Here is a 15,027-nt window from a genome sequence, read left to right as displayed (position 1 = left end):
TAAATTTTTTTCCCTGCACCCCACAGTGTGGGTGATCTTATGTCCCCAACCAGGGATTGAACCCGTGGCCCCTGCAGTGGATGCCCAGAATCTTAACCAGTGGACCACCAGGGAAGTCTGTTGTTTTTCAATTTTTAAAAAATTAACTATTTTTTAGAATAGTCTTAGGTTTATAGAAAAATTGTGAATACAGAGTTGCCTTATAAAACCACATCTGATTTCCCATATTATTAATATATTAATATGGTGTGGTGGCTCAGACAGTAAAGAATCCACCTGCAATGCCGGAGACATGGGTTCAATCTCCTGGTCAGGAAGATCCCCTGGAGAAAAGAATCATAACCCACTCCAGTATTCTTATCTGGAGAATCCCATGGACAGGGGAGCCTGGCAGGCTACAGTCCATGGGATCACACGAGTGATTAACACACACAAACGTTGAAACATTATTAACTGAAGTCTACTCTATATTCAGATTTCCTGTTTTCCCCTAATGCCCTTTTTCCGTCCTGGGACACCACCCAGGATCCCTCATGACATTTTGTCATTGCATCTCTTTAGGGTCCTCTGCACTGGGATGGTTTCTCAGACTGTCCTTGTCTTTGATGACCTTGACCATTTTGAAGAGTGCTGGTCAGCTCTGTGGCTTGTCCAGGGCTCCAGTAGTGAAGTACCCCAGACAGAGGGACTTAAAACCACAGAAATGTAATCTCTTAGAGTTCTGGAGGCAGCGTCTGAGACTAAAGTGTCAGCAGGGCTGAGCTCCCTCCAGAGGCTCCAGGGGAAGGTCCTTCCTGTCTCTTCCCGCTTCTGGTGGCTCTGTGTCCCTTGGCTTGTGGTGGCATCCCTCCAGTCTCTGCCTCTGTCCTCACATGGTCATTTCCTCTTGTGTGTGTCTGTGTCCAATTTTGCTCTTCTTACAGAGACACCTGGAGGAGGAAATGGCAGTCCACTCCAGTATTCTTGCCTGGAGAATTCCATGGACAGAGGAGCCTGGTGGGCTACAGTCCATGGGGTCACAAAGAATTAGACACACCTGAGCGACTGAACAACAACAGAGACACCAGTCATACTGAATTAGATGAACCTGACCTCATTCTAACTTGATTGTATCTGCAACGATCCTATTTCCAAAGAAGGTCATATTCCCAGATACCATACCTGGGTTAGGACCTCAGCCGTCTCCTAGCAGGTGTTTTGTCAGACGTCCTTTAGTTGTTTTGTCTAATGTTTTTTCTTATGGTTAGACTGAGGTTTATTTTTTGATCTGGAGAGCAGAGAGGTGAAGAAAATTTTGTCCCATTATAGCAAGAGTGCACGCATGTATGCTAAGTCACTTCTGTTGTGTCTGACTCTTTGTGACCGCAGGCTTCTCTGTCCATGGGATTTTCCAGGCAAAAATACTGGAGTGGGCTGCCATGCCCTTCTCCAGGGGATCTTCCCGACCCAGGAATTGAACCCTCATCTCTTACATCTCCTGCATTGGCAGGCAGGTTCTTTACCACTAGTGCCACCTGGGAAGCCCCTATAGTGAAATTACCTGCTGTCAACATGAACTTGGTTCCCAGTCTGAGTCAGGTAGCCAACTCTTTTTAGAATCTTTCTAAGATGGAGGGGCTTCTCAGTGCTTGACTCTGCATTCCAGTGCATGGGGTCTGGGTTCAATCCCTGGTCAGGGAACTAAATCCCACATGCCACAACTAAGACCTGGTCCAGCCAAATAAGTAAACAAGTAAGTAAATAAATTTTTAAAAAATAAAACCTTTGTAAGATGGAAAATATAAAACCTCCCAATGCAGGGAGACTAGCCATTAAGACTCTCATGAGTCTGAGGCACTTTTGCTTTCATGGGCTTCTTCCTTGATAAAACAATATTTAAAATTATTTTTTACAACCCAGTTGGTAGAAAGAAGAATGAAATTCCAGACTGGGTTTGTTGTTATGTATTCATGACTAGCCTATTCATTTTCCTCTTTGGATCTTAAAAGGGAATGAAAATTAACACATCTCATGGACCCCTGAAAGTGCTGTGAGCCCTGAGCCTGAAGGCTAAGTTGACCTTGAACGTAGTACACAAACCCCGTCATCTCACAAGTGATAGTTCTTCACGCCTGTTCCATGCATATCTCTCCATCCTCCCTCCCTGCCCCTTCTGCCTCTTGAAAGTGAAAGTCAGAGTGGGTAGCCATTCCCTTCTCCAGGGGATCTTCCTGACCCAGGGATCGAACCCTCATGTCCTGCATCTCCTGCATTGCAGGCGAATTCTTTACTGTCTGAGTCACCAGAGAAATCTGCCTCTTGGTTACTTTCATTTTCCCGGATACAGTACCATTTCATTCACATCTTTCTAGAATATAAAGACCTTTCTAGGGACTCTGAGCTTCCAATGGAGAGGGCTTGGGTTCCACCCCCTGCAGGGGAAGTAAGATCGCACATGCCTCTCATGGCACTGCCAAAAACAAGCAAAAAGACAATACCAATAAAAGCTTAAAAGCTTAAAATTGTAAAAAACAAAAGACAAAACTCACTTCTAAAAAGAATAAGTATAATGCAACATGAATACGTCTAAAAAAGTTAGCAATGATCCCTGTGTATTTAATGTCCAGTAGGTACTCACATTTCCCCGTGTGTCTTGTAAATGTCTTTTCTAAAGCCTTTTTTTTTTTTTTTTTTTGGCCGCACTGTATGGCTTGTGGGATCTTAATTTCCCCACCAGGGACTGAACGAGGGCCCTTGGTAGTGAAAGCTCGGAGTTCTAACCACTGGACCACCAAGGGATTCCCTAAAGCTTTTCATTTTGTAATCATTTTAGATTTACGGAAAAGTTGCAGCAATAGTGTAGAGTTCCAGAACACCCTTCACCCAGCTTCCTCTGATGTGAACCTCTTAGGTAACATGCTATGAACCAGGTTATAGAAGCTGGGGAATTCACATCAACCATCCTGCTATTACCTAACCTCTAGACTTGCTAGAATTTGGTCAGTTTTTCCCCTCTTCTGCCCTCTGTCTGGGCCAGGATTCCACACTGCACCTCCTGATCTTCGTCTCCTTCCTGGCTGATGGTTCCTCAGCCTTTGTCATGGCCTGTTTAAAGAATTCTGCCTGGTTATTTTGTAGAACAGTCCCACAGTTTGGGTTTGTCTGAGGTTTGCTCACAATGTGATTAACGCCATGCATTTTGGGCAAGAGTCCTGCAGGGTCGCTCTCAGACGGGTGGGTCCCTGGTGGGAAAATGTCTCATCACAGTTGATGAAATGCTATCTGTGGCTTTTTTTTTCACAGTTGGTTCGTTTGAGTCACGACCCAAACAAAGCCTACATGTGGTGTTTGGTTGCTGTTCAGTTCAGTCACTCAGTTGTATCTGACTCATTGGGACCCCGTGGACTGTAGCCTGCTAGGCTCCTCTGTCTCCTTGGAATTTTCTGGGCAAGAACACTGGAGTGGGTTGCCATTTCCTTCTTGAGGGGATCTTCCCGACTCAGGGATCGAGCCCATGTCTCTTGCATCTCCTGCACTGGCAGGTGGATTCTTTACCACTACACCACCTGGGAAACCTCTTGGTTTTTCTATCTCTTAAGAAGCTTTTCACCTATAACTATCACTCAACCTTTTTTTTTTTGCCATTTATTTGTTGAATAAATGAGATTATTTGTCTGGTAGAGTTTCTCAGCTTCCTAACTGGTGGGCTGCTTTCCAGGTGTGGCTCAATGGGCTCCTCTGTGCCCTGTAATCCCTGTGAATGACCTGCCTAGATATATGAACAGACTTTCTAGGTGGTGTGAGCTCCCCAGATGACACATAGCATCTCATTGGTTCTCTGTCTGTATCTGTGTCTCTCCCCATGAGACGTGTAACCGCACAACAGCCAGTTGGTCCTGTGTCTGTGTGTATGTCCCTCTCTCTTCTCATTAAAATTGGCCAGTGGGTTCAGGGGGCATCAGTCTGACTCATCCATTGTGACTCTCCCAATAAGAAATTTCTCTCTCCTAATAATCTTAGTGGCCACCGATGATCATCACTTACATACATCATTCAGGGTTGCAAAAATGGTGGCTTTGAATACTTGCAATTTCTTCTGCATTTATTGCCTGCAATTTTTCTATTCAACAACCCAGCTCACCCAAAAGAACTGAAAGCAAGGTCTTGGAAGAGATATTTGTACACCCATGTTCACAGCAGCATTATTTCTAATAGCCAAAAGGAGGAAGCAATCCAAATGTCCATTGAGAGATGGATGGTTAAACAAATACGGTCCGTCCATACAATGAAATATGATTTAGCCTCAACAAGGAAGGAGATCCTGACACACGCTACAACATGCATGAACCTTGGGGACCTTATGCTCAGTGAAGTAATCCAGACACAGAAGGACACACACTGGCTGATCCCACTCACAGGAGGTCCCTAGAGGAGTCAGATCCACAGAGACAGGAAGTAGATGGTGGGGCCAGAGACTGGGGGAGGGGGAGAAGGAATCAATGTTTCATGGGGGCAGAGTTTCCATTTGGGAAGATGAGAAAGCTCTGGAGATGGTGGTGGTGGTGGCTGCAAGACAATGTGAATGTTTTTAAAGCCACTTTCTGCCCTTAAAAATGGTTAAAGTGATAATTCATGCCACATGTGTTTTACCACGATTAAAAAAAATTTAATGTATTATGATCAAAATATCTTTCCCCTATCAAGTAATTGGTTATCCAGAAATAAAAGCTGTGCAGGAAAGAAAAGGTTAAGGCCTGATTCTTGTTTTTCTTTAGCATTTTTCATAATAATGAGTTAGTTCCTTAATAGCCACGAAAGATCACCAAAGGGTTTTATTTTCTCCTTCGTGTCACTATGAACTCATGGATGTAACTTTAGATGTGCTTCTACACACCATACATCTTGTTCTTCCCTTCGTTGTTCAGTTGCTCAGCCATGTCCGACTTTTTGTGACCCCCATGGACTGCAGCATGCCAGGCTTCCCTGTCCTTCACTATCTTCCAGAGTTTGCTCAAACTCATGTCCATTGAGTCAGTGATGCTATCCAACCATCTCATCCTCTGTCACCCCCTTCTCCTCCTGCCCTCAATCTTTCCCAGTATCAGGGTCTTTTCCAATGAGTCGGCTCCTCGCATCAGGTAGCTAAAGGATTGTAGCTTTAGCTTCAGCATCAGTCATTCTAAAGAATATTCAGAGTTGATTTCCTTTAGGATTAACTGGTTTGATTTCCTTGCTGTCCAAGACACTCGAGAGTCTTCTCAAGCACCACAGTTCTAAAGCATCAATTCTTTGGTGCTCAGCCTTCTTTATGGTCCAGCTCTCACATCCATACATGACTGCTGGAAAATCTATAGCTTTGACAATATGGACATTTTTCTGCAAGGTGATGTCTCTGCTATTTGCCTTCTCTGGCCAATGGTAGCCTCTGCGAGTTGGCCCCTAAGTCCTTGTGATGTGACGCAGTGGTCTTAAGAGCTCATAGTTCTGGCATAGTGAGATGCTTTCTGATCATCTCATACTTCACAGCTCCAGCCTTGGATCCAGTCGTTTCCCCAAGGAGCCCTGTTTCCTTTTTTTTCTAAAAAAAAATTAACGTATTAATTTTGTTCATTTGGCTGTACTGGGTCTTAAGTTAGTTGCAGCATGTGGGATCCAGTTCCCTGACAAAGGATCGAGTCTGGGCTCCCTGAGATAAGCACGGAGTCTTATCCACTGGACCAGCAGGGAAGGCCCCCTGCTTCCTCTTGATATTTAGAGACCATCACAAGACCACAAAGTTAAGAAATCCACATTTTCTTCACTTATCTTTTGACTCTGAAAATATTTCAGGCCTACAGAAGTTGCAAGATGATGATAATGAATCCCCATAAAGGCTTCCTCTAGGTCAGCATGGCTCACTACCTACTCTAAGCCTGCTTTGTAAATAAAGTTTTATTGGCACATGACCACACCCATTCATTTACAAATCGTTGGGGGCAGCTTTCTTCATGACAGCAGAGTCACTGTGACAGAGACTGCCTGGCCCTCAACACCAAAGATTGTTAGTTTGGCTCTTTGCAGAAAAAGTCTGCCCACCCTTGAGCTAGAGCTTCCCACAGTTAATCTTTTGCTTTACATTTCTCTATAATCATAATCTAAAAGTATATAATCTATTCCCTAAAGAATATGCACAAAATAATTTTGTTCTTTTTCTTAATCTTTTCTAAATAATTTGACAGTTAGCTGGCGGCATCATGCACTTTGACTCAAAACCAAAACAAAAACCCATGTATTTCCTGCAAACAAAAAAACACCTCTTGTTAAGTAACCAGGATGGTCAAATTCAGGAAATCTAGCACTGAGGTAATAATAGAATCTAATATACAGCCTGTATGAAAGTGTCACAAGTTGTTTTAATATTGTCTTATATAGCAACGCTCCCCTCCCCACCCTTCACTCTCCACCAGTGGTGTATTCAGTCGAGGATCACTTATTGCACATAATTCCATGTATCTCTGATCTCCTTTCTTCTAAGTCAGTTTCAGGCTTTTCGTTGTTGCTGTTGTTGTCTCTTAATACCTTTCAGGCTTCCCAGGTGGCTCAGTGGTAAAGAATCTATCTCCAATGCAGGAGATGAGGAGATGTGAGTTTGATTTCTGAGTGGGGAAAATCCCCTGGAGGAGGAAATGGCAACCCACTCCAGTATTCTTGCCTGAGAAATCCCAGGGAGAAAGGAGCCTAGTGGGCTATGATCCATGGGGTCTCAAAAGAGTTGGACAGGACTGAAGTGACTTAGTGTGTGCGCATGCGCGCACGCGCACGCACACACACACACACACACACACGCACACACTTTATAGCTGTTACGACCTTGTCCCTCAGTGTGGGTTTGTCTGATAGCTCCCATGATCAAATGCAGGTGGTCTATGTTTGGTAGGAATATCCCAGAAGCAATGTGTCCTCCTCGGTGCCTCATATCAGGAGGCCCACAAAAGCCCATGTTGTCCTCATTCCCAGTGTGTTCACCTGGATGGCTTGGTTAAGAAGCTATTCACTTCTTAGTAAGGCATTTGTAATTGCTAAGAAGCTATTCACTTCTTAGTAAAGGTTCTAAGTAAGGCATTTGTAATTGCTAAGTCATCTGTAGGAACATACTTTGAGATTACTTCTTCTCCTCAAACTTCCACCCAATCACTTTAACATCCACTGATGAATTTATTTTTTACTGTGCTGGGTCTTTGTTGCTGAGCACAGGCTTTCTCTAGTTGTGGCGAGCGGGGGCTACTCTCTACTTGCAGTGCTGGGCTTCTCATTGCAGTGACTTCTCCTATTGTGGAGCACAGGATCTGGGGCACTTGGGCTTTGAAAACTGTGGCTCCCTAGCTCTAGAGCCCAAATTCAATAGTAGTGGTGCATGGGCTTAGCTGCTCCTCAGCATATGGGATCCTCCCAGACCAGGGATCAAACTGGTATCTCCTGCACTAGAAGGCAGATTATTTACCACTGAGCCACCGGGGAAGCTCTCCACTGATCAATCTTGTTTGGGTCCATTATTGCTGGGCTAATTATCAAAAGGTGATTTTTTTTCTAACTCTTTTTGAGTGAATGCCTGGGAGTGGAATTGCTGGATCATACGGAAAGATCATTCCTTTTTTCTAATTTTAAAAAATATTTATTTATTTGGCTGCACCGGGTCTTAGTTGTGGCATGTGGGATGTAGTTACCCGACCAAGGATCAAACCTGGGCCCTCTGCATTGGGAGCATGGGGTCCTAGCTACTAGACCACCAGGGAAGTCCCTTCAAAATTGTTTTTTACTGTGGTAAAATAAACATAACATAAATGAACATGTTGAGCATCCATTTCAGAGGTAGGACTGAATGAATACATTTGTAATGTTTGCAAATGTCACCACCACATTCTATCTGCAGAACTCTTTCTTTTCACCTTATAAAGCTGAAACTCTCTTCTCATTAAATACTAAATCTGAATTCTTCCTCCCCTGCCCCTGCATCCACCATCCTATTTTCTGTCTATATGATTTTAAGACCATCCATCGATGCTTTCCAACTGTGATGCTGGAGAAGACTCTTGAATGTCCCCTGGACTGCGCAGAGAACAAACCAGTCAATCCAAAAGAAAATCAACCCTGAATATTCACTGGAAGGACTGATGCTGAAACTGAAGCTCCAATACTTTGGCCACGTGATGCAAAGAGCTGACTCATTGGAAAAGACCCCGATGCTGGCAAAGATTGAAGGCAGGAGGAGAAGGGGGCAACGGAGGATGAGATAGATAGCATCACTGACTCCATTGACGTGAATTTGAGCAAATTCTGGGAGAAAGGGAAGGACAGGGAAGATTGGCATGCTTCAGTTCATGGTGACACGATTTAGTGACTGAACAACAATGGTTCACAATCAAATTGTCCCAGATTTGTCCAGCCTGTATCTCTCCGATGGGTCCCATCCTTCTGGGAGCCCTTCCTTACTCTTTGATGCACCAAGAGATTCCAGCCTCACCTTGTATACTTCCTGGATTCTGCCATTTCTCCCAAGAGTCCTGCATTCCCCTCCCCGCCTTTCTGAGGGGATGATATTTAGAAGCCAAGATCTAGGTGCTAGGTGCACTCATTCCTATTGGGTTGTCTCAGTGGACAAAGTTAGGAAGTAGATTTTTGTTTAACTATCAAGTCCACATGGATACCTTAATCTCTTTCTGTTCCTATGGGATTCTTCCATTTTATCTTTGCACCTTCTTTCTCCCCCACGAAAGATCCGATTCTTAATAATATCAACACACTTGCTAGTTCGCTCAGTCCCATAATACACATGAGAGTTTCAGAATCACTATACCTATGCCACTCCGGAACACACAAATGTACTGAACCAAGTTTAAAAATTTTTTTAAAGTTCCTTTTGTCTTTAGAATCAGTACCGTGTCCACAAGTTGCATAAGTTGGTTCTTTTCTATTTCTGGGTGGTTATGTTTTTCATTTGAAATATCGTTCAGTTCATTTGTTTTCTACTTATATCCCATCTTTTATTTTTTTTCTTTTTTGGCCGCACTGCATGCATGTGGGATCTTTGTTCTCCAACAAGGGATCAAACCCATGCTCCCTGCGGTGGAAGTGCAGAGTCTTAACCACTGGACCACCAGAGATGTCTCTATATTCCATCTTAAAGCTTTTGTTCTCCATTGTTGTTGATTTAAATTTTTGTTGAATATAGAATGCAACAACAGTTTAAAAATTATACCAAAAGGAAAATACAAAGGATGTTATCCCCTCCTTTCTTAAATTTCAATCCCAGTCACTCTTGTAGGTAACCAATTTGATTGCTTCTTGCTTTACCTTTCATTTTGCAAAAACAAGCAAATATGTGGATATTTTATTCCCTCTTCTTTATTATACAAAAGGTAACATATTACCTATACTCTTGTTCCCCCTCAACTTAACAATATGTCTTGGAAATCACCCCATTCCATCACAGAAATGAACCTTATTCTTTTTCATGGCTGTGTAGTACTCCATTCTGAAGTGCAGTGTAATACATCAGTCTCTCTCCTGTATACAGACATGTGGGCTGCTTCCAATATTTTGCATTTACAAATGACAGTGAATAATCTTCTCCATCCTCACTTGGGTATTGTTAGAGCTGTGTCTTCAGAATGAATTTCTGAAGGGGGACTGCTCTTCTGTAACATAAGGATAATCGTAAGTTTAAATAAGTTATAATGCACATATGGCTTTTCACCTAAGCAGCAGGTAATTCATGGCATAAGGTCACCACAGTTGGACAGCTTGGCCTCAATTTAGTCAAACCCTGCTCTCTCATAACATTTCAGTCTAGTTCTTCGCTCTTCTAGGCTGAGTCAGGGGCTCACCTGGGGATGGGGTTTATTCAGGGTTGGGGTTCAATAGGATCAGGGCTTAGCTTGCAATCAGGGCTCAGTTCAGGGTCAAGTCTCAGCAAGGGTCAGGGGTCAGGGGTGGAGTCAGCCTATGGTTGTGGGCTTAACCGAGGTCAGGATTCAGCCTGGGGTCAAGGTTCAGTCCAGGGTCCAGGCTCAGACTATGCATGTGTCTCTCTCTGAGTGTGCCTGGGTCGGGGGTCCCTAGTGAGGCTGGGACTGGGGCTCGGTGGTCCTACTGCACAGGGCAGTACCTGAGCAAAGACTTCACTGCCCGTGCCCTCCTCGCTCTCCCCACCTGCCTGCATAGCCCCTCCTCCCAGCCCCTTCCCACCTCAGACCTGTTTCTGCTTGGTCACCTCCAGTGATTATATGTGGCTGCCTCTGGAGTGCAGCCCCCTTCCCGTCCCTGGAACTGTCCTGCTCCAGAGCTGAACAGTGAACTCAGGGGAGGGCTGCAGGGCGGGCCCCAAGCCCTGGGCTGCCCTCAGGCCCCACGTCCTGCCCATCCTCCACTCAGGGGGGCTACGGGAGCCCCTCAGATACCCATGCCTCCCCCCTCAGGCTCCCCCAGCATCACTCCACACATCACCCCCCACTTCCTCTCCCCCACCTGGTCCCCACACACCTCGGCCCTCAACCTTCTCAGGTTGAGTCATTCTGAGGGAGGTCGAGCAGTTTGGGTGTGAGCTCCCCACTTCTGTGAACCTCTCCTCCCTCCAGAGGTGAGGTGCTGCCCTGGGTGTGGGTTCCTTGCAGCTTTGCTGCTAGCAAGGTCAGCTCAGGGGCTGGAAAACAACAGAAAACCCGGGTAAGGAGGGTCCCCCCCATCCAGACCTGCGTGGGTGTGTGGGTGCATGGGGTTCACCTCCCTGCTGTGTGTTCTTCAGCAGGGTTCCCCTGGGACTGCCCCTCTCCCGGCCTCAGTTTCCCCTCTGAGAACTGTTCGGTCCTGGCCCTGTTGTGAGGATAAAATGGGGGTAAAACCGCACCATCGATGAGGGAGCTGGCAGTGCTTCTGTGTGTGCAGCCACTCGGCACACACTTATTTAGCACCTACTGTGTGCCAGGCGGGCCTGGGGAGGTTGAGGAGCAGGTGATGGAACAGTTGGACCGGCCTGCAAGGAGTTGTTGGTGGGGGCGGGAGAGTCGTCCAGCCTGGGTGCCACAAAGGAACCCGCTACCCACTCTCTAGAGGGAGTGAGGGGGTGGGGGCGGGGACCCCACCCTCAATGGTCTTTCGAGGACCGGAAGGGGGCGGCAGGGGGTGACCGCAGCGCCCTGCCCTCTGGGAGTAAGGATGGGAGCCGACCGTTGGATGCCCCTCCCCATCTCAGCCTCACCCCCACCCAGGGGGGTACCTTGAACATAACAGGAAATTTCAAATAACAGGAAACCAAGGCCGGGCCAGGCTAGCGGCTCCACCCTGCTTGGGGCGAACGAACCACCCCACCCCGGGGCCTCAGTCTGCCCTCGGGGAGGGGGACCGCAATGAACGCCACGGGGACCCCGACGGGGGACCCCGAGTCCTGCCAGCTGCTGGCGGCCGGCGGGCACAGCCGGCTCATTGTCCTGCACTACAACCACTCTGGGCGGCTGGCGGGGCGCGCCGGAGCGGAGGAGGTCGGCCTAGGGGTGCTGCGAGGGCTGTTCGTGGCCGTGAGCTGCCTGGTGGTGCTGGAGAACCTGCTGGTGCTGGTGGCCATCGCCAGCCGCATGCGCTCCCGGCGCTGGGTCTACTACTGCCTGGTGAACATCACGCTCAGCGATCTGCTCACCGGCGCCGCATACCTGGCCAACGTGCTGCTGTCGGGGGCGCACACCTTCCGCCTGGCGCCGTCCCAGTGGTTCCTGCGCGAGGGCCTGCTCTTCATGGCGCTGGCCGCCTCCACCTTCAGCCTGCTGTTCACGGCCGGCGAGCGTTTCGCCACCATGGTGCGGCCAGTGGCAGAGAGCGGGGCCACCAAGAGGGGCCGCGTGTGCAGCTTCATCGGGCTGTGCTGGCTGCTGGCGGCGCTCCTCGGCCTGCTGCCCCTGCTCGGCTGGAACTGCGTGTGCGCCTTCCAACGGTGCTCCAGTCTCCTCCCGCTCTACTCCAAAGACTACATCCTCTTCTGCGTGGTGGTCTTCGCTTGCATCCTGGCCACCATCATGATACTTTACGGGGCCATCTTCCGAGTGGTGCGCGCCAACGGGCAGAAGGCGCCCAGCACCCCAGCACGCCGCAAGGCCCGCCGGCTGCTCAAGACGGTACTCATGATCCTGGTGGCCTTCGTGGTGTGCTGGGGCCCGCTCTTCGGCCTGCTGCTGGCCGATATCTTCGGCTCCAACATCTGGGCGCAGGAGTACCTGCGGGGCATGGACTGGATCCTGGCGCTGGCCGTGCTCAACTCGGCGGTCAACCCTATCATCTACTCCTTCCGCAGCCGGGAGGTGTGCCGGGCCGTGGTGGGCTTCCTGTGCGGCGCATGTCTCCGGCTAGGGCTTCGAGGGCCTGGGGACTGCCTGGCTCAGGCCGTCGAGGCTCACTCTGCAGCCTCCAACACCGACAGCTCACTGAGGCCGAGGGACAGCTTTCGGGGCTCTCGATCGCACAGCTTCCGGATGCGGGAGCCCCTGACCAGTGTCTCTAGCGTGCGGAGTGTCTGAACCCAAGGTCGGGGTGGTGATTCAGCAGCCTCGATCCCCGTGCAGGGATGCTGCAGTCGGGCCTGAAGAAGAGGAAGGAACCGGTTAGCCGCCAGGGGCCTGCATCCCAGGGCCCCGCGGTGCTCCCGGAAGCCTCCTGGGGCTGCTGGCACCAAGTGGATCTCCCATAGTGGTTGTGGAGCGTGAGGCAACGGCTGGTTGGAACCGAGAGCGCGCTGGACTGGAGATCAATGGGTTTGCTGTGTGCGCCCCCCTCCCGTGTGACTCAGGAAGTCCCAGCCCCTCTCTGGGCCTCGGTGGGGGTGGGCTGGGGAGGAGTGGGTGGATGCCCTGGGAACAGGAAATTCAGTGGTGGGATGAGATGGTGCGGTCCCTCATTCACAGCTGGTGTCAGGGGAATGCATGAGGGCTGTGGGTCTTCTGGAGCTGGGCCAGTGGCCAGGCAGCGCCATGGGTCTGTGTGCTGGGGGGTGTGGTTGTGACGGCAAGGGGTTTGGTGTGGGTGAGACTGTATGTGTGTGTTAGAGAGGGATAGAGAGGTCGAGGGCAGAGCAAGTTGTGCTGGTGAGCAGCGTGCGCTGGTGTGCACAGATATCCTTGTGTGTGGCAAGCCTCTTGTCTGAGTGTGTGTGCTTGTGCACACATGTGTGTGACCGAACCACTCTGTTGAAGGTGGGTGTAAGCTTTGGGAGGCTCCCAGGAGGGGGTGGGGGCGGTGACATTGACACCCACCCCTTCCCGTTCACTTCCCCTTTGCCTGCCCTATCTCTCGTCTTGGGTTCTGGGCAGCCTCCTCCCCCCACCTCTGGCTTCTGCATCTTTTGGGACTCAGTCTGGAGTCCCACAGAGAGGGAGATGCTTTAGCACTAACTGCCTCTCCCTTCCCCATCTGTAAAATGGGCTGAGGGCAGACGGAACTCACTGCAGGAGGCTGTCGGTACTCGCTCAGTGCTTTCGCTGTGGCGAGCAGGCATCAGTGTGTCAGAGCAACATCCGGCGGGAGTGGAATGTTCTACATCCGTGTTTCCCAGTATGGGAACCCTCCCTCCCGTATGGCTACTGAGCCCTCAGTAAGAGGTCAATGGGACTGAAGAAACTGACTTAGAATGCGTTCGAATTTAAGCAGTCCACAGGACTCGCAGCAACGGTACCACACAGTGCTACAGGGGGACACCTTCTGAATGTAAGCCACTTTTGGCTAGTGGGAAGTTCTCTGTCTCCATCCGCCCAGCCCAGACAGTGCCCACGGGTCTTTCTGCCTCTGTCTTGCCAAGTCCTTGGGGCAGCGTCCTGTCTGCCACTCCAGAAGGGACAGCTATGTTCTGAGCCTCCATTTCTACCCTGCAGGATAGGGGATGGCATGATGGATGTGTTGACTGTGCTGTCCAGTAAAGCAGCCATTAGCCACATGTGGCTACTTAAAATTAAAATGAATTTTAAAAATTCAGTTTCTCGGTGCATTTCTCAGAGCTTCGGTGGCCAAGTATCACAGACTGGGGAGGGGGTGCTTGAGTAACAGAAATGTATTTGCTCACAGCTCTGGAGGCTGCAAGTCTGAGGTCAAGGTGCCAGCAGGCTTGGTTCCTCTGAGCCCTCTCCTGTGGATCCTGGGGGTTCGCTGGCAGTCTTGCATCCCTCGGCTTGTAGATGCATCACCCACATCTCTGCCTCCATCTTCACATGGGTTCTGTTTGCCTGCACGTCTGTGTCCAAATTCTCAACTCTTTTTTTTGGGGGGGTGCTGCTTTGGGTCTTCTTTGTGGCATGAGGGCTTTCTCGAGTTTTGGTATTCTGGCTTAGTTGTCCTGCAACACGTGAGATCTTAGTTCTCTGACCAGGGATCAAACACAGGTCCCCTGCATTGGTAGGTGGATTCTTTCAACTTTTTATTTTGTATTGGGGTATAACCAAATAACAAACAAAGTTGCAATAGTTTCAGATGAACAGGGAAGAGACTCAGCCATACATATATGTATTCATCCATTTGTATCCATATATGTATCCATCCATTACATGTATCCATTCTCTCCCAAACTCCCCTCCCATCCAGGTTGCCACATAAAGTTGAACAGGATTCCATGTGCTAATAGAAGGTCCTTGTTGGTTATTCATTTTAAGTGTAGCAGTGAGTACATGTCAATCCCAAACTCCCTAACTATCCCTTCCCCCATTCTTCCCAACCAGCAACCATAAGTTTGTCCTTTATGAGTCTCTTTCTGTTTTGTAAGTTCATTTGTATCATCTCTCTTTAGAGCCCACATGTAAGGGATGACACATGATATCTCTCTGGAAGGAGGATTTTTAACCACTGGGCCATCAGGGCAGTCCCTCCCCTTTTCATAAGGACACCAATCCTATTGGATTAGGGCCATTCTATTTCAGTGTGACTCAGATTAACTAATTATACCTATAAAAATCCTATTTCCAAATAAGGGCCTCTTCTGAGGTGTTGGGAATTAGGATTTTGAGACGTGAATTTTGGAGGAGACACAATTCGGCCCGTGACATT

General features: G+C 48.6%; 1 protein-coding gene and 1 long non-coding RNA gene across 2 annotated transcripts; one reads left to right on the top strand and one right to left on the bottom strand.

The window, feature by feature from the left end:
- Positions 1-9,007: 9,007 nt before the first annotated feature.
- LOC122699723 lies at positions 9,008-11,778 on the bottom strand. Its single transcript, XR_006342665.1, has 3 exons — positions 11,661-11,778; positions 10,498-10,657; positions 9,008-9,653 (listed from the first exon to the last, which is right to left on the bottom strand). It is a non-coding gene; the product is annotated as an uncharacterized LOC122699723 (long non-coding RNA).
- S1PR4 (sphingosine-1-phosphate receptor 4) lies at positions 10,553-13,965 on the top strand. Its single transcript, XM_043912026.1, has 2 exons — positions 10,553-10,680; positions 11,262-13,965. The coding sequence occupies exon 2, from the start codon at positions 11,361-11,363 to the stop codon at positions 12,516-12,518; it is 1,158 nt and encodes a 385-aa protein (XP_043767961.1). The 5' UTR covers positions 10,553-10,680; positions 11,262-11,360; the 3' UTR covers positions 12,519-13,965.
- Positions 13,966-15,027: the final 1,062 nt, after the last annotated feature.

Source organism: Cervus elaphus, chromosome 9 (genome assembly GCF_910594005.1).
Source record: "Cervus elaphus chromosome 9, mCerEla1.1, whole genome shotgun sequence".
Lineage (NCBI taxonomy): Eukaryota > Metazoa > Chordata > Mammalia > Artiodactyla > Cervidae > Cervus > Cervus elaphus.
Note: the sequence above shows the minus strand (reverse complement) of the source record. Positions and strands in the feature narration are given on the sequence as shown.

Bases quoted from the DNA above. Each gene is read 5' to 3' on its own strand.
- S1PR4 (XM_043912026.1), top strand. From the start codon at position 11,361: ATGAACGCCACGGGGACCCCGACGGGGGACCCCGAGTCCTGCCAGCTG.